Genomic DNA, 16,168 nt, shown 5'->3' on the forward strand with positions numbered 1-16,168 from the left:
GCAGACTGAGCTCCAGTCCCTTAATTAAAAAAAACTGTCCACGTGTAGTAAATTTTAAAATGTTGACCTTTGTGAGAGGGTGCGGGAATTTTGTTTTGACTCCTTCCATTGTTTGCAAAATGATGACATACGTTTATGAGGTAGTGATTTCTTTTGTCCCACCCCTGCGACCTCTCATGAATGCTTACATCAGCAATCTTCTTTCTTCTGCCTGGGTACTGACTGTTTTTTTTTTTTTTTTTTAACTAAACTGAAATGAACTGGTTTTTCCAGTTGGTTGCTTTGGTTGTTCATTCTAGTTGGTCACAAACCTCTATGCCTGTGTTGACTATGTATATACAAAACAACCAAGGTAGAACCTTTATGGGCATTGAAAGTCATATTTAAAGTGAGGGAAACGTGTGTTTCCACTTGATCATTGACCTCTTCGTTAATCACAAAGATGGTGTTTATCCATATAGAGGACATTGACAACACCGCTTTTGACATGATGAATTAGAGGCCCTTCAGAGGTGGGCACACGGTCCTAATGAGAAGCTTTAGGGGGGAAGGTTTTCTCAAGCAATTCTCTGGACAACTTCCTGGAACCCCCCCCCCCCATTTTGGCGCCCCCCACTTGTTAGTGTCTATATTTAAATATCTCTCTTAATAAAAACCAACTTTGTTATCTCCTGACGTCCCTGCCCTAGCTTTGCCCCTATTGGTCCTAGCAAACCAGGCTGGCGGCAGGTGGTTGGGGCACAGTTGTGTGTTGATGGACAGATCAGCCGGATGAGGGGAAGTTGGAGGCAGAAGGACAGATGTATCCTGGGTCAGGCCGATTGATTCCTGCAGGCATGGTGAGCTCAGTGTGTCAGGTCCTCTCCAGCTTCATTCAGATATTCTACTCAAAACAATGAAGACATTCGACCTCACCTGGACATTATTAAGAGCAGCACTGGAAATACAGAAAGAACAGAAGTAAAGTTGTTTCTGTTCTCTTACAAAGGCTTGCAAACATAGCTACTGTCACACCATCCAGAGCATGAGCTCTAGGTCGGCATGTTCTGTGTACACACGTGCCCGTTCTTAATGGCACCCTCTGTTTTTTTTTCTCTCCCCCCAGTTGCAAATGAAGCTGGAGACAAGACTGCCGGACCCCTCACCCGCTTCTCTCGCTTCTCCCGTGAGTAAACCTCTCGCCCCTTTCCTGGGCTCCTTCAGTGCATTCTCTCTCGTAGTGCTGCCCAGTGCCAGTCAAACACCGCAGTAAGAGAACAACACAAGACAGGTCTCCGGTGGGTCCGCAGCCATCCGAGCCCCATCATGGGGGAGCTAGTCCTGCTATTGCCTGTTCAGTCCTTGAAACTGCCATGTGTCTAACTGTTCGAGCCTTTGCTGTTCCAAGCGTGGTCCTAGGAGCAGAACAGACATCACCTGGGGGCTTGTTAGAATCGCAGAGCCCAGGTTCACCCCGACCTCACCCCGACCTCACCCCGACCTCACCCCGACCTCACCCCGACCTCACCCCGACCTCACCCCGACCTCCTGAACCAGAACCTGCAGCTTAACAGCCTCGGGTGATTTCTGACTTGCTGGGCGGACAGAGATCCTGGGAGCAGAGCACCTCCCCCTGCTGGTCACTTTGCATAGCGTCTTGCTTGTAATGGACGGTGGGGACCTTGGGGTGGGCTTCTTGTGAAGTCAGTGAGAAGAGCAGGGGAAATACTTGTCGCTGTCAAGGTCCATCGCTGTGAAAGCATCACCGCCACCCGCAGCGGATTTATGGCGGCACCGGCGTTACCTGAGTTAGGTGACATTGTGACGCTCAGATGGAGTGGCTTCCGTCAGCACAGGGATATCCACAAGGGCCTCCCTCGGTGTCCCCCCTCAGTGTCACCTGACTCCTTTGTCTCCAGGTCTTGATTCTAATGGGAGAGCAGGAGTCAAAGGCCTGTCAGTGTTTCCTGGGGCCGTGTGGCTGGCACATCACACACGAGGTCATGAGAACCCGATCCCCCGGAAGGAGCGGGATACCAGAGATGGAGCAGGGTGGGGTGGGCACCACTGCAGAAGTGGTAGCACTGGAAGTCATGGCAGATGGATGTTTATTTCCAGCACCGTCACTGCGTGCTGGCTTTCACTTAGAGTGATCCCATGTACTCTCTCCGGGCCTCGGCACACTCATGAGAAACGGGAAATTCATGCCCATCTTTCCTCCTTTATAAGAAGTTGCTGTCTTTTGAAGTCCTGGCACGAGAGCCACACGCGGTGTTCACGTGGGGTCAGTCACGTCCCGAGAGTGGACCCTGCCACAGGCCGACTTCATGCGTAGGGTTGAGTATAATTTATCTACAGAGCATCTTCTAAGCTCTGCCTTTTGGGGAAGCTTCAACACTTTGGGATTGATTCCTGGAAACGATTTTTATAGAACTGTAATAACACATAATAACGAAAGAGCCTTAAGTGCTCACATTTTAGAAACGGTGTCATCAAACATTCGCTTCTCCCAGGCCCCAACCATCCCTGCCCTCCTACCTGGAGCCATTATTTCCCAAGTACGTGTCTCATCCCACAGCCCAGTGACAAATGTGCTTTTAGTCCCTGTCTGTGTTCCGCTCCGGAGCAGGAGTCAGGCAGACTCATAAGCTGGAAGGTCCTGGCCCCGCTGGGCCTCTGCACAGGCCCCTCCCAGGGAGCACCTGGCGACCTCACTGTCCCGCGTCACCAGGTGGGGGAGGGACGGGCCCTCCCCAGGAAGCCAGGATGAAACAGAGGGAAGAGGGCGACTTCCCTTGTCCCTGCCTCCCACGGCTTCTCACGTGTGTGACCGGGCTGGGAGGACGGCGTGTCACTCGAACACTTACTCGTAGAAGATAAGTGGGGACACGAGGGAAAGGGCCATGTAGGACGAAGGTAATTAGTGGCAAAGCAATCCAGTTGGGCTGATTCTGAAGAAAAGGAGAAAGGAAAAGAATTCTGACTTGGTGAAGGTTCTGGAGAGCAGCCCAATGGCACCTTAGCGACTCCATCTTGTCGCAGCAGATACGAGTGGGAAGAAACCAGGAAGGAACACAGACCCTCAGGGACACGTCCCCGCCGAGGTGACCTCGATGGGGCAGTGCGGTGCCAATGAAATGTGGGTGTGGAAAGTGGGAAGGGTTTGGGTGATAGCCTGTTGTTTGGAGACTGGAAGATGAGGTGCTGATGTTGGCCAGGGGTGATGTGACCAGGGTCCAGGGGACCCCGCTAGACCAGGCATTAACCTTTCAGTCCCTGGGGGGGCTGGGACCCCTGAGTGGATATTGGTCCTGAGAGCCTGGGATACATCACATGAATGTATCCGTGCCTGCGCGCTGTGACGCTCAGGAAGTGTGGCGGGCTGTGGTTACATATATTATCTCCCTGATCATCTTCCTCCTCCTCCCTCCCTCGCTCCCCTCTCCCTCCCCCCCCTCTAATTCTCCCCCTCCCTTTCTTCCGCATATACATTGAGGACTTTTCTGTGCCGGCCCTGGAGACACAGACGAGTACGTTTGTCTTCAATAGCTCCCAGTCTGACCAGGGAGGCGACGTGAGTGGCTGTAGGCGGTGTGTGGAGGGGAAGCTGGCGACTGGGCGGGAGCTGTGAGGGCCGATGGCATCATCTGACCGGTGGCATCTGACCAGTGGCATCTGACCGGGGAGGCGTGGATTCAAGTCCCTGGAGAAAGCGTGTGTGAGCTGAGGCTTGGGGACTGAGCAGGGGTTAGCAGTTAGAGAAGGAAACTCCAAATCCTGACAAAACCCCAAAGCCCTCAAGGGCCATCCAGGTTTACTAGGCTGAGTGCGGTAAGGCAAGCAGAGGAGGGCAAAACCCGGGGGATCTCACTTGTATGTGGAATCTAAAAAACAAAATAAAAACAAAAGTCTTGGAGTGCAGGGTAAGTACAGGATGGTCACGGGAGTTAGCAGCACCATATTGTATATTTGAAAGGGGATAAAAGACTTAGATCTCGAAAGTTCTCATGACAAGAAAAAAAGTGTAACTGTGGTGGTGATGAACGTTAAGGAGATTTACTTTGATTTTACTGTGAATTATTTTGAAATGTATACAAATATCAAATCCCTATGTTCCACACCTGTAACTAATGAAATGTTATATGTCAATTATATTTAAGGAAAAACAAACAAAGCCCAAATCAAACCAGTATAATTTTTCAAGGAAGAGGCCGCTTGCAGTGCTTAGCCTTGGCCACAGGGTGGCAGGACGAGGCCAGCATTTGCCGCGCGCTCCACTCCAGGAGCCTTCAAAGCGGCGCACTGGGCGCACTGGGCAGCTTCAGGGGAGAGAGCCCCGGACTTGGGAGACACCATGGGGAGGGAGGCACGGGTCCAAAGCTTGCGAGTGCGGCAGCTCCATTCTGGAGTTCTCCTGGCTTCCCTAACTGAGAGGAGAATAATTTCTCCCCTGAGACCAGTGGTGGTTGAAAAGAAAACAATGGTATCAGTAAGAAAATGGAGCCAAATCTGGCCTCTTTGGCTTGGGGAGGAAAAAATCCAGATAGTGTTGCAAACGCATTATCCCACTGAAGGGCGGGGTGGATGGATCACAAAGCAAAGGGGGGTTGCCTGGTACTTTGTACGGGGTGTGAGGGAGAGCTGGGAGAAGTGGGCCAAGTTGGGCAGGGGCAGAGAGAGGGGCAGTGAGGGTGAGCCTGGGTGCGGATGGCGCTGAGCCAGCACCTACTATTACCTGCCAGGGCCCAGGGCAGACGCAAGCTGTTACCTGCCAGACTGCTCAGTCCCTCCAGAGAACGCCCCAGGCTGTGGGGTCATTGTCTCCCTCTGTTCCGGTGGTAAAACAGAGGCCGTTGGTCAAAGCAGAACTTGACTGAAGATTAAGGATCCACACGAGAGACCCCAATATGCAACTGCATGCGGACTGTTTACATTCATAGTTCTGTTCTCAACAGCCCTGCGCCCATCCCAACACCGGTACTTATTTAGAGACCACCTTGACCCTCCGCTCTCCTCCTCATTCTTTGCCCGTTATTGCCAGTTCCCTCTTAGGCATAAGAAGATGCTCCTCCCCACTTAGGCAAGTAGACTAAGGGTTGTAATGGTTCCTGCCGTGGTGTGCCTTGGCGCAGCCTTGAGGTGAAGCCCAGGGTGGACACATGCAGTCTGTAGGCTGTGGCATGTGCACCTCTAGGGGGCAGCATCCTGCAGACCAAGCTGTGAACAGTCCTGAGGACCCTGTTGAAAATCTCACGTTCCCAGCGGCAATTCTTGGAACCTATGAAAGAATTGCCTGGTTTCCAGGCCTATCTTCCCCTAATCAGTAGGGCAAGAGAGGAAGGGAGGTCAAGATGTGACGCGGAATAAACCCATGCATAATATAATTGAAGCACACGGCAGGAAGAAAAGACGGATAAGACATTCATTAATGTGGTTTCTAGAGCCTCAGAAATGAGTAAGTCACAGTTCTTTCCCTGAAGGAACTGCCACCAACAGATGACCCATTGTCTTTATTTCATAACCAGCAAGGGTTCGTTTGGGCCCAAATTAAAGAGAGTTCTCCGTGACTGATATATTACTCCAAAGCCTCACTTTTTCTGGAACTCTTGATTAAAACTCCAAACCTCTAAGCAATTGCTTTCAAACACTTTTATTTTTCATCACAGCACACAAACCATCGCGACCTGTCTAGGATGAACAGGGCACCTTCTTCCAAGCGCTCGGAGCTCTCTCATACATACTGGATCACTGAATTCGTCCCCACCAAGTTTTTATAATGAGGTTGAAAAGCAGTCCTGGAACTTCCCAAAGGAATACTAGGCAGATTTACAAATGAATCATGTAGCAGATGGTGAGACTTGGAGTTGTGCATGCTTTGCAGACATTAGCATACTTCAAGGTAGTTATGCGTTGAAAAATGTTCACTTAATTATGGGGGAGGTGGTGTCTGAATTAGTGAAAGTCTACATTATGGGAAACGGAAAGGAATGGTATCTTCTAACTCTCAAGCACCTAAGTTACACTCACCATTAGCAAAGTGTTTGTCAAGTAGATTTCACTCTTAATAGGTAGGCTTCTTTTTTAATTAGTATGCTAAGTGAATGCTGTTCAAGTTCCTGAAAGCAGCCCCCTTTTAATCTTGTCTACATCATCACTCTGCTGAACAGACTCATTCTTCTGATGTATGACAAAGAGTAATCGAGACCTTTCCTCTTGGAATTGATGGCCTCACTACATAGTGATCCACTTGCACCAGATGAATTTCTAAATAGACTTTGAAAATTATGCAGGGGCTGTGCCCATCCGTCGGGGAAGACAGATCAAGGCTTCACTCTGAAGCAGGTTGGACACCATTCTTCCTGCTCGTGCCTGAGGCTTGGGTTATGCATTTCTTATTGTGATAACTAACTGCTTGGGTATACATGTCAGTCTTAATCTTAGTTCTTTCTGCTGAATTTATCTGGCAGCCCAAGTAGACAGTGAGTGAAACCTAGAATGACCTACATACCTTGTCTTTTGGAACGCAAGCTCTGTATGGATTGTCTTGCATTCCAGAGTGGTTAAACGGGGTTAAATCCAAAATACAACCCCAAGCCCTGGTCTGGGTAGTTCAGTTGGTTAGAGCATTGTCCCGATATGCCAAGGTTGCAGGTTTAATCCCCAGTCAAGGCACGTACAAGAATCGACCAATGAATGCGTAAATAAGTGGAACAACAAATCGATTTCTCTCTCTCTACCTCAAATCAATAAAGAGAATAAAATATAAAATGAAACACCATCCTAAAGACGTAGTGGAAATGTAGCCTTTTGAAAAATGATTTAACATAGAAGCCAGAAGAAAAAATGTAAATGCTACTTTGCATTCTCTATAAGAAGCAAGGAGATATAGCCGCATAGGAGATAGAAGGAGAAAGCTGTTAAGAAGAGAAACAGTTTGATTTTGAGTTAAGATGCAAAGAGAAATAATGCAAAGTAAGTGAGTAAACAATGTAGGAATTAAAATCTACACTGAATATAGAAATGACACAAAAATGAATTAAAGACTGGAAGACAAACTTGCAAAACAGTGTCTTAGACTGTAGATGAAAATAAAGACATGAACATGATAAGAAAAGATAATAAAAAGTCAGAGAAGAAAGAACCAGCCTAAATAAATGAATCATTCGTATTCTGAGACTAAAGCCAAACAAATGGAACAATAGTCAAAGATAAAGTTGAAGACAGCTTGCCTGAACAGAAGAAAGTAAGGCCTGAGTTTGCATAATGAAAAGGCTCATTGTGTTCCAGAAAAACAAATAAAAAAATCAGTAAAAATAGCCCATGATTACATATATGCTGACAAAATTTTTGAAATATAAAGATAAAGAAAAATGTCCACAAAGGAGAGAAAAAACTATCCGTCTTGGTTCCTAATTCTCTTTACAGCATATAAATAGCAGAAGATAATTAAAAAAGATATGTTCAGAGTTCAATGTAAATCCAATAACTCTGTACCTAAGTTGTTCATGTGTATTTCATTAACCAACATGTCATTCTTTGAAAGAATTATTTAAGGATATGCTTCAGCCAGTTGAACCATGAATCAAAATAAATTCTGGTCCTGGTCTGGTCGCTTAGTTGGTTGCAGCATCTTCCTCGTACACCAAAAGGTTGCGGGTTGGATTCTAGGTGAGGACACATACCTCAGTTGCGGGTTTGATCCCTGGTTGGCACATGTGGGAGACAACCGATTGATGTTTTTCTCTTGCATCAATGTCTTTTTCTCTCTCTTACCCTTCCTCTCTCTAAAATCACTAAAAACATCCTTGAAGAGGATTTTAAAAGTAGTAAAATAAATAAATTCTGTAGAGCTGTGCTGTGCCATAAAATGTGGCTATTGAATTTTTTATTTCTTAGAACAGAGAATCACTGAAACTAGATTATAAAAGGGTAATTTATAAGATAGCTAAAACAGAAAATTTCATAGACATTTTATAAATAAAAAAATGAAGTGAAGCAAACAAAATGATAAGGTTTCTTGTTATTGCCAGGATGGCTTAGAGTTCTTTTGGAAGTTTTAGCCAACGCAATAAGACATGAAACAGAAATACGAGGCATAACTATTAGAAAAGAGAAGGGAAATTTATTGTAGATGGTACATGTTTAGAAAAAGAAAAACAAGAAAAGCAAATCCTTTAAAAAAGTAAGAGTTTAGTAAAGAGACAGACTGTTAGTCAATACACTAAATGAATTGCTATCTTCTATTCCAACAATGACAATTTAGAACATATAATTTAAAAACTAGACTCCAGTAACAAGAGGGGGCAAACACATAAAATGCTCATAAAAAAAACTTACTAATAATCTCCAGGACATAAGAAAATGAAAACTTGGCCAAAGGAAATAAAATTCTTGAATACATGGGATGCCCTTTGGTTGGCAGATGACAGAAACCCAATACGAACCACCGTAAGCTCAAAGGGGATTTGCTGGGAGGACACTGTAGTAATTCTCAGACCCATAAACGAGTTGTCTATCTGAAGATGAGGGACTGGATCCAGGGTCATGCTACTCTCTGGACTCCTTCTTTTTTCTGCTTTCCTTAGAGCACTGGTTACATTTTCTCAGGCTCCTTCAGATATTGGGCCGTGGTTGCTAGCAGTAACAGTCTGATAGGAAAGAAAGGGCTCTTCCTGTTGGTTTCAGTATGAAAAACACCAGGGAAGAATTATGATTATCCAAGTTTGGGTTATATACCTACTCCTTGACTTGATCACTGAGAACAGGGCCATAGGGTAACATAGCTGAAAGCCCATCAGATTCACAAGGGATGAGTAACAGGAGAGAAGGTGTTCTCAAAATAAAGTGAGAGGAGCTGCTATAGATATGGAGGAAAAGGTATTTGGGTTAATAAATACAACAGATGTTTCAAACAGAAAGGACCAGTCATCTACCTGGATGAGAGCATGATATATTGCGAAGATGAAAATTCTTTTGCTAAAGAAATTAAACAATTAGTTATACTTTGTTCAATCCTATCTTAATACAAATTCAAAAAGGAGATTTCCCTTTAGAAATTGACAAAGTGATTTTAATGAAACTTTTCTTAGAGATGTAAGCAAGTAAGAATAGTCAAGAATAGTCACACACTGTCAGATATTAACGGATGTTATAAAGTTATAAGCAGAATAATGTGATCCAATTATTTAAAAAACAAACAGGTTAATCTAACAGGATAACTCAGAAAAACAAAGTAAAACAAAAACCCCTAGCATATTTGAAAATTTATATGTCATCACAAATCGAGTTGTATTCTTGCATTTTAATAGCCTCCCCACCCCCATGATGTGTATATCTGAAATCGAGTTGAATTTTCAAATCTTCTCAGAAATTCTATCTCCTCCAATTTCAAAAAAGTTTCTAAAACCAAGAATTAGTGTATCAAAAAGAACAGAATAGGGCTATGTGATTGATTTAAAAATAATTAGAACATTATTGATACGTCATTTTTTATTATCATCATGGTTTTATTTTAGTGAGCATAAAACTCCTCATCCGGGTTTTATTAGGTTCATTCCTGACCTTTTATCCCAGCCCAGTTTTCATACCCACTGGGAGTTTTAGGATCCTCATCCTCCCAGAAGGAGTGAATACCCACAGACCCATGTCACAGATATTTTGAGAACCATTGACGGTTTCCAAGAATTTTTTAAAAAACCTTTTAGGAGAATGAAGTCTCTTCTTTTCTCTGGGCTTTGCAGGAGTCCACTTCCTCAGCCTTCTGCCAGTGTGCTCTCTGTGTATTCTTTTTCGTCAGGAGCTGGGTTGATGAAGCACTTGTCAGATTTAGATGGGATTAGCACCTCACCTTGGACTCCTCCTGCCAGCCATTTATCAGGTGCCACCACCAGGCACACTGCACAATGAATCTGTAGTTACTTTGGATTCACATTTTTCTCATCTCATTTTCTTGCTCTCTTGTCTTTTCTCAACCCATGAAACTCACCATGTATTATTCATCTCCCCCTGAAAACTTCCTTCTTTTAAAAAAAGTTTTTTCTCCTATTTTTATTTTTGTGTGTGTGTGGTAGTCTTTTCTTTTCTTTAAAAATTTTTTTTATTAATTAATTTATTTTTGTTACAAATGTTTTTCCTTTTTCCCCACAGACACCCTCCTCCTTGTCCCCCACACACCCATCTCGGAATTGTTGTCTATGTGCATGGTTTACGCACACATGCATATACGTTCTGTGGTTTATCTCATCCCCCCCCCCTCCTCTGAGGTTTGTCAGTCTGAATCATACTTGTTTCTGTGTCTCTGGGTCTGTTTTGTTCATCAGCATTTTTTTGTTCATTATATTTTCTTCATTGATTTTAGAGGGAGAGGGAGAGAGAGAGAGAGAGAGAGAAACATTGATGAGAGAGAACATCGGCTGGCTACCTCCTGCACGCCCTCCACTGGGGATCAGGCCCTCAGACTGGGCATGTACCCTGACCGGGAATAAAACTGGCGACCTCTTTTTACATGGATCAATGCACCACTGAGCCCCAGCAGCCGGACCTGAGCTTCCTACTTTAAAGAAGCTGCAAACTGCTTTCACACAAGAGGACTAAGCAAAGTCAAGGTTCTCCCTAGTAGCAAACTGGGTGTATCTTATTACTTATGTAAAAGGCTGTCTGTTTCATAAAAAATGCAAGACATTCTGCTTGATCTACACCAAGAGTATGTTTATTTGCTCATGAATAAAGTACAAATAGTGCGATGTATCACCCTGAGCCCTGGGTCAGGAGAATGAGAATCTTGGGACAAAGCCATTTCTTGTTTTCTAACTCTATGATCTAGTTTATCTGATCTCTTGGAGACTTGGTGTCCTAGTGCCCAATAATGTTTCCATAATACTTACTTCAAATTGTTGATTTACGGTGAGGTAAGGTAACACAGGTGAAGGCCTCGTGACAATGCCCGGCACATAGCCAGCGCGGAACAAAATGTGCGTTGCATCTGAATCTCAGCTCTGTTCTCTCGCTAAGCTCAGTGGGATGGATGCTGCTCTCGGAGTTTACGATTTGGGAAGATCTGTAATCAATCCGAAAGGCTTGGGGTCCACACAAGGTTGTCTTTGTGAAGACCTGGGAGAGGATTTATGGCAGGGACAGGGGAGATAACAGGAAGGGGGATGTATTCGGCTGTGAATGGGAGTCCGGAGGAAGTCGAAGGAAGGAGGAGAGCTGGGTGGCGGGAGGGGAGTGGGCGGGATGGAGCGGCTCACCTCCCGCACCTGAGCCATGCTATTTTTGGTACCGGAAGGCGTAGTTTATCTACGGTCTCCCTCATGGGCTTTTGAATGTTATTGAGAGAGACCTGTGTGACTCTGTCTGTGTCCCTGTTTTTGCTTCTATTTAGTCAGAAGCATTTCATGCTTTCGAAATCAGCTTAAAATAAATCGAAGCAGGGGAAGTTTTTATTCTTCATTTTGTCCGAGCAGACCATTCCAGTGTCCCTGGAGGATGCTCGGCCCACGGTGGTGAAGACTCAGGGGAAGAGTCTTTCCCTCTCTGGGAGCTGAGAGGAGCATGCTCAGAAGGCTGCCACCAGGCTGAGTTGGGCTGGGCCACAGCAGGGCCGGCGTGAACCTCCTAAGGCAGGACCGAGTAGCAGGTGGGATTTTGGTTGTGTTTTCTAGGACACAACAACAATGTGGGAACTCTATATATTGGGTGCCCTTTGAGCCCAGCTTCACATCCTCATGGCCCATTTTTAAAAGCTCTAGTTGGACTGTTTTCTCTTGATTTCTGTCCTGGGGTTGCTCTGCTGATGTAGCAATTGCCCCACAGTCATTCATCACAGATCCAGTAGGGCCAGGGAATGAATACCCTGAGGGTTACTCTGGTTTGAGGGATCCGAGTCTGCAGATAAATGCTCCCTCTGCCCGTCCTCGGAGGACGATTCTGAGCATCACTCACAGATCCTCTGAAGATCTCGGACAACAATGTCACAGGGATGGGAGGGATGAATTAGGGTTATTTTGTTATTATAAGGTAGCCACACTACCTGTGAAGTGCTACTGTGTTACTTGAAAGTGGCCTTGGACTAGCTGTGAATGTATATTGTGAATGTATACTGTAAATGTTTACTGTGAACTCTAGGGAAAGCACCTGAAAAAAAAAAAGAATTATAACCAGTATGCTAAGAAAAAGAAAAAATGGAGTCATACAGATGCTTAATTAAAACCACAAAAGGCAAAAAACAGAGGAACACAAAAATAGGAAATAAAAACAAGGGCAACGAATAGAAAACAACAATGACTATGGTAGAGATTAATCCAATTATATCGGTAATTTTTCGAATGTTAATGGTCTAAATGCATCGATGAAAAGACAGAGATTGTGAGAGTGGATCAGAAAACCAGACCCACCTGTAGTTACATAAAAGAAACTTTAAAGATAAAAACTCATATGGGTTAGAAGCAAATTGATGGAGAGAAATAGTCAACAGAAAGCCAGAGCAGCTACATTACTTTCAAACAGAGCCGACTTCAAAGTGAGGAGAGGTATCAGGATAAAGAAGGGCATTACGTAATGCCACTAGGTTCGGCTAATTACAGGAGAATTTCTCCAGGGGATGCAGCAAATGTTGGTTGTGGGCAGGATGAGGACTTCGACATTGTTAAAGGATAATTTTAAAAAATTCATACAAATACAAAGTGAGTATGTATCAAAGATCTTATTTAACTCATTAATTGATGAAGAAACCAGTAAGATGTTACAACTGGTTTGAAGGAGAACCCACTAAACTTTTTGGCCCATTTCAAAGTCTTGAAATATACAAGTCCATCAGGGATGCTGAAGGGAATTTGCTTGGTAGCTGTAAACCAGCAACACTCATCAGTGTCTACAGGCCAGTGATGAACCACTTTCCAGGGAACACAATTTCCATTTCTAGAACCAAGAATCACTTGCATTCCTATCAGCTCTCTCCACTTGACATAACTGTAAAAGGGCTCCAAGTTCATGAAATGTGGAGATAACCAAAATGGGTGACTAGACAACATACCCATTAAACTTTCTGGCCCATTTCGAAATCTTGAACCATTTTGTTGACGATGTTAATGGAGGAGATGGGGAGGAGAAAGCGGTTGTTTTCCCAAAGACTGGCTCTCGTGTGAACCAGCCAGTAGGTGCTTTGCGGTTTTCTGCTGCCTTTCCAAAGCTGCCCGGGGGCAGGGATCCAGCACAGGGCTCCGAAGTACCCATCGCTGTGCTCGAGTATTGGGAGCGCAAACCCAAGTTCCATCCTGTGGATAGTTGGCACGTATCAGGGAACTCACCCCCCAGGCATGTCCAATATTCTTAAGTCTTTTTCATTTTGTATGGTATTGTTCACCTAAAGCAGACTGTTGTCAAAAATTTATCTTCTGAAAGAGATTAAAACAGAAATTAGTAAAATGCTCACGATGTCCATGTCACACCAGCTTCCTGGATCTCTCTGGAGTCTGTGCCTTAGGTCCAGATAATAGGTGAGACGGCACTAGTGAGCTGTTATAATTAGACCCTTGCGGCTTGAGCCCACGTTCTACTTAATTACAACTTTTATCAAATCAGATAACCAGGTGGAATATGCTAGGTCAGGGCTGGGATTTTAATAGCCCTTTAAAAAATATTTATTATTAGAGAAAAATAAAATGGACAGAGGCTCAGATACCTGAGGGATAACATGAAAAATTACATCTGGGCATCTGTAAGGCCCTTCTCAACACTCGGGAAAAGGTGTCTCTCTCCCTGCCTGTATTAATGGGACCTACCAGGCATGGCCAGTGATTTCCAGATGTCTACTACTGAAATTCCTTTACACTTGTCTTTCTTTCTTTTGTTTTAGAAATTAAAAACATCATGTAGTAAGACATTTATTATTATATTCGTTTTCTTATTATAATTTGGGTTTGGTGAGAAGGGTAATTTTTTCACTTTATCATGCGAAGAAAATTTTTGTTAGTCAGGATAGGAGCATTTACTGAAATACAGTTTTCTCAGTTGAATCATGTATGCATCATCTGCATGTCACGAATATGGAAATGATCTTCGTCTATATTTCCTATCTTGAAATGCAGCTTTTCAGAACAGGGTTCAACTGTGGGCCCACAGGCTGCTCTGCCCCCAGCATTTCCCTTCTTTCTTTCTTTTTAAAAAAATCTTCACTGGAGGATACTTTTCAGTTAGTTTTCAGATAGAGTGGGAAGGAGAGAGAGAGAGAGCAATCAATGTGAGGGAGACACATCGATTGGTTGTCTCCTGCAGGACCCCACCCAGGGCTGGAGATGAACCACAGTGGCCACAATCGAACCCAGGACTCTTTGGTCCGAGGGCCGATGCTCTAACTGCTGAGTCAAACCAGCTGCCTTAAGCCATTTTGACACTTCTCTCTTCTGTATACTCTCACCCAGTCAGTTACCATGTCTGATTGAGTCCACTTGCTTATCTTCTAAAAACACCCCTTTCTCTCACTGTCTCGTGGCAGATCTGCCTCCTAGCTGGTCACCCCGGTTCTAGGCTCATGCACACCTCCCAGGTGGAATAGGGGTAACTATATTGCTGGTTTCCAACATTTTCTTGAGCAAAGACTCTCCCCCACCCCTTGCAGTTAAAAAACAAAAGGAAACAAACCAAAAATCAGACCACAGACCATCCCATGAGAGTAGTTGTTCTTTGGACTTTCAAAGGTCAAGAGAGACGTAGGCTATTTCCATCTTGTGAGTTTCCCAGAATATTAAAAAACGCTAAGAAATGCCAAATAGCTTATACAAATTATGGTGTATTTTAGCTGTTCGCATTTAATAAATTAATAATTTTAACATGGGAGAAGTATGCAGTGTAATTATGCCTTTCACAAGACAATTAGAGGATTTATTAAAACATCAATTCCTAGTGATTTATAGATGGTACCATTTGGATAGGGGGAACACCATTATATTTTGTGATGAGCATCCATGTAGCATTTTAGAATGTATTTGGCTACAAACAAACAAAGGCCTAAGAATGTAATAAGTAGATATTTACATATCTCACATCAGGCTGATTTCTTCTGCTGTGAGCTGCAGGTAGCTGGTTAGGGTTGTGGGGAGGCATTCCATGTTCATACACGTCTGTTCTCCACACGCCCGTCACGTGCATGCCCATTGGCGGACACCGCTCCTTACCCCTCCACGCACTTCTCCTAGTGCACGAGAGTCTGCGTGTGACTTAGAAAAAGGGGCTCCCTCTGCATGGCTGGGGGGTGGACATACCTCTGGGGGTGCATGGCTTGGCGCCCCGACAGTATTCCTATGCGAAGATGAAGGCTTTCTTTCCTCTGGGAAGAGCACAAACGGCACAATCAGTGATGGTGGGGAAACGGTAGTGGTGATGCTCTGCTTGAAAGGTAAATGTGCTCTATGCTTCTTTTATGATAACTGTTTACTTATTTATTTTATTGACTATTTTATATATTTGCATTTTATATTAGCAATTTATATTTTATAATAACAATTTAATTTTAAATTTTTAGTTGGATTTATTGGGGTGACATTGGTTAATAGAATTATACAGGTTTCAGCTGTACAAGTCTATAACATATTATCTGTATATTATACTGTGTAGATGTCCACCATCCCAATCAAGTCTCCTTCCATCGCCATTTATCCCCCACTTTTTAACTTTTAATTTTAGAATAGTATTAGATTTACTGAAAATTTGCCAAGACAGGGCAAAGAGTTCCCATGTACCCCAAACCTAGTTAATGAACCATACTGATGCATTATGATAAACTGAAGTATACACTTTATTTAAATTTTCCTAGTTTTTTACCTAATGTTGTTTCTAAGGTTCAGGACCCCACTGTCTTCTCAGGCTCCTCTAAGCTGTGACAGTTTTTAGACTTTCCTTGTTCTTTGACAGTTTTGAGGAGTACTGGTTGGGTGTTTTGCAGAATGTCCCTCGGCTGGGGCTTGTCTGATGTTTTCCCCGTGACTAGACTGGGTGTTTGAATAGAAACCTATTACTTAGGGATGGTCATGCCAACATGTCAGGGGATGACTTCCTTTGAAAAGATAGTTTGGTAATAGCCATAGATCCCAAAAGAGGAGTTCCATGTCACACCATGGAGGCAATAGAGAACCTCTGGGGTCGGTTATGAGGCTGGGAATGGGGAATTAGGGGAAAGAGCCTTTACTGTGGT

General features: G+C 44.1%; 1 protein-coding gene across 1 annotated transcript in view; it reads left to right on the forward strand.

Annotated features, from left to right (window-relative positions):
• Positions 1-16,168, forward strand: part of PDE1C (phosphodiesterase 1C) — a 393,209-nt gene that overhangs the window by 61,153 nt on the left and 315,888 nt on the right. The window contains exon 2 of the mRNA XM_036246613.1: positions 1,106-1,156. Coding sequence (XP_036102506.1) covers positions 1,106-1,156 — 51 coding nt within the window. The remainder of the gene's footprint in view (positions 1-1,105; positions 1,157-16,168) is intronic.

This window comes from Molossus molossus, unplaced genomic scaffold (assembly GCF_014108415.1).
Source record: "Molossus molossus isolate mMolMol1 unplaced genomic scaffold, mMolMol1.p scaffold_m16_p_7, whole genome shotgun sequence".
NCBI classification, from domain to species: domain Eukaryota; kingdom Metazoa; phylum Chordata; class Mammalia; order Chiroptera; family Molossidae; genus Molossus; species Molossus molossus.